Source organism: Penaeus vannamei, chromosome 39, assembly GCF_042767895.1.
Source record: "Penaeus vannamei isolate JL-2024 chromosome 39, ASM4276789v1, whole genome shotgun sequence".
Lineage (NCBI taxonomy): Eukaryota > Metazoa > Arthropoda > Malacostraca > Decapoda > Penaeidae > Penaeus > Penaeus vannamei.
The window spans coordinates 24,368,924-24,371,423 of record NC_091587.1 but is presented as its reverse complement, the minus strand read 5'-3'; the positions used below and the strand labels follow the sequence as shown (position 1 = coordinate 24,371,423).

General features: G+C 48.8%; 1 protein-coding gene across 1 annotated transcript in view; it reads left to right on the top strand.

Moving 5' to 3' along the window:
- Positions 1 to 2,500, top strand: part of LOC138860075 (uncharacterized) — a 17,628-nt gene that overhangs the window by 13,382 nt on the left and 1,746 nt on the right. Inside the window, exons 2-3 of the mRNA XM_070116888.1 lie at positions 1 to 2; positions 1,048 to 2,492. The exon at positions 1 to 2 is cut by the window's left edge and continues 211 nt beyond it. Coding sequence (XP_069972989.1) covers positions 1 to 2; positions 1,048 to 2,492 — 1,447 coding nt within the window. The remainder of the gene's footprint in view (positions 3 to 1,047; positions 2,493 to 2,500) is intronic.

Here is a 2,500-nt window from a genome sequence, read left to right as displayed (position 1 = left end):
GTGTGAGTCGGAGGAACTTTGGGTTCGATTCGGGGTCTTCCTTGTTGTTGTTCTTTTTGATGTCTGTTGTTGTTTGTTGTTGTTATTGGTTATTATCTCTCTTTCTTTCTCTCTCTCTCTCTCTTTCTCTCTCTCTCTCTCTCTCTCTCTCTCTCTCTCTCTCTCTCTCTCTCTCTCTCTCTCTCTCTCTCTCTCTCTCTCTCTCTCTATATATATATATATATATATATATATATATATATATATATATATATATATATATATATATATTCCAAATCATTTCCTTTGTTTTGCATTTCCTTAGTTTGTTTCTTCTTTTTCTTCCTCCCCCTCCCCCTCTTTTCCCTCAGGGTTATTGCAATTCATATCGTTATTGCTTTCATTTTCATGATTATTTTACTTTTTATTAGGATATTATGATATTGAAATCACAGTATATTTTTTATATAACTATCAATATTATTGTTCTTGTTGTTGTTAGGATGATTATTATTATTGTTATTGTTATTTTCAATGTTATTATCGTTGTTTTGATAGCCAATGATAAAGATAATTATAACAGTAAATAATGTTGATATTAATAACATTGTTATTATTGTTCTTTTCATCATCATCATTATTAGCATTATAATAATGAAAAAATAATGATGAGGATGATAATAATTATGATTTATTATTCTTATTCTTATTTTTTCAGTACTGTTATTATTATTGTTATTGCTTTTATTATTATATTATCATTATTGATATTATTATATTTATTATTATTATCGTTATTACTATTATTATCATTATATATATATATATATATATATATATATATATATATATATATATATATATATATATATATATATAGAGAGAGAGAGAGAGAAGGAGAGAGAGAGAGAGAGAGAGAGAGAGAGAGAGAGAGAGAGAGAGAGAGAGAGAGAGAGATGTTGTGTGTGTGTACGTGTAAGTGTGTGTGTGTTTTTATAAAGAGAGAGAGAGAGAGAGAAAACACCCATCATTATAAGAATCCTTCCCTCTCCGCCTCCGCCGCCGCAGACGTCGACGACGGCGAGCACTTCTTCCGCTTCAACAACCAGCCCCAGGAAGCCGCGCGGCGAGTGAGGGTTCCGACGGAGCTTCGGCGATGGCGCCACTACTGCCACGTCCTCGCCGGGGAGACCTACACCGTGTACGTCGACGGGGAGGTCGCAGCGTCGGGTCCCATCTCGGGCGACGACCGCGTCCTGCCTCTCAACGGCTCCTTCATTGTGGGACAAGAGCAGGACGGCTTCTCTCGGGGCATGGACGAGCAGCAGATCTTAAAAGGCTACGTGACTCAGGTTAATCTGTGGGATCGCGGTGTCTCCGGCGCTGAAGTGGGCGACATGGCCTCGTGCAGGACCAACACGAAGGGGAACATCTTCTCGACGGACCGCGACGACGTGGAGCTGGTCAACGTGCAGGAGAGGAATGCGTCTCTCGGGGATCTTTGTTTGCGCGAGGCGGATTTCGTGATCTTCCCCGAGCGCTACACGTACTTGGAGGCTGAGGAGTTCTGTCGCTTCGTGGGCTCGAGGATGTACGCCCCTCGCGACGCCCGCAAGATGCAGATGTTCAACGAGACGAAGTGGAAAGAGAGGCTGCGGTTCCGGACGTGGTTGGCCATCACCGACGAGGAGGAGGAGGGGGTGTGGAGGCGCGCGGAGGACGGCCAGGCCCTTCGCGACGTCGCCTTCGCCCCCGGCCAGCCAGACAACGGCAAGAACGAGAACTGCATCATGTCCGGCGGGACCGACAGCCTCCTCAATGACTTCAAGTGCAACGGCACCATCAAGGGCAGCGTCGTGTGCGAGGACCAGACGGACGTCCCCCTCTTCCTGCGCGGCGGCTGCAAGGTCGCGCGGACCATGACCATGTTCGAGATCCGCGGATACGTCCTCCAGAAGCCCTACTTCCACGGCTTCCACGGCGAGATGATCCTGCTGGCCGAGGAGGAGGAGGACGAGAGGAGAAAGTGGCTGTGGCTCGACGCCGCGAGGAACGTCACGCTGGCGTCGCTGGAGGTGGCGTCGGAGAACGTCTATCCTTTCGGGCGGAGGGCTTGGACGCTGGAGGCGCCCGTCTGCGACCGGAAGGTGGGCACCACGCGCGTCCTCAGCCTCTCGCGGTGCACCGACAGCGAGTACATGTGCGCCGACGGGAACTGCATCGACATAGCCGCCCGCTGCGACGCCAAGGACGACTGCGCCGACCAGACGGACGAGGACGACTGCGATATCGTGACGACCCCCCCTGACTACCGCAAGTTCAAGCCCCCCAAGAACGACCTGGACCCGACCTTGCCCCTCCATCCTGAGGCGGAGGTCAAGTTCCTCCGCTTCCACAAGATCGACGACGTCCAGCAGGTCAACTACCTCGAGTTCATCCTCACTCTGCGCTGGGTCGACTCGCGGGTGACCTTCTTTAACCTGAGAAGCGACCTCTTCGCCAACAAACTGTCGGCGAGCGA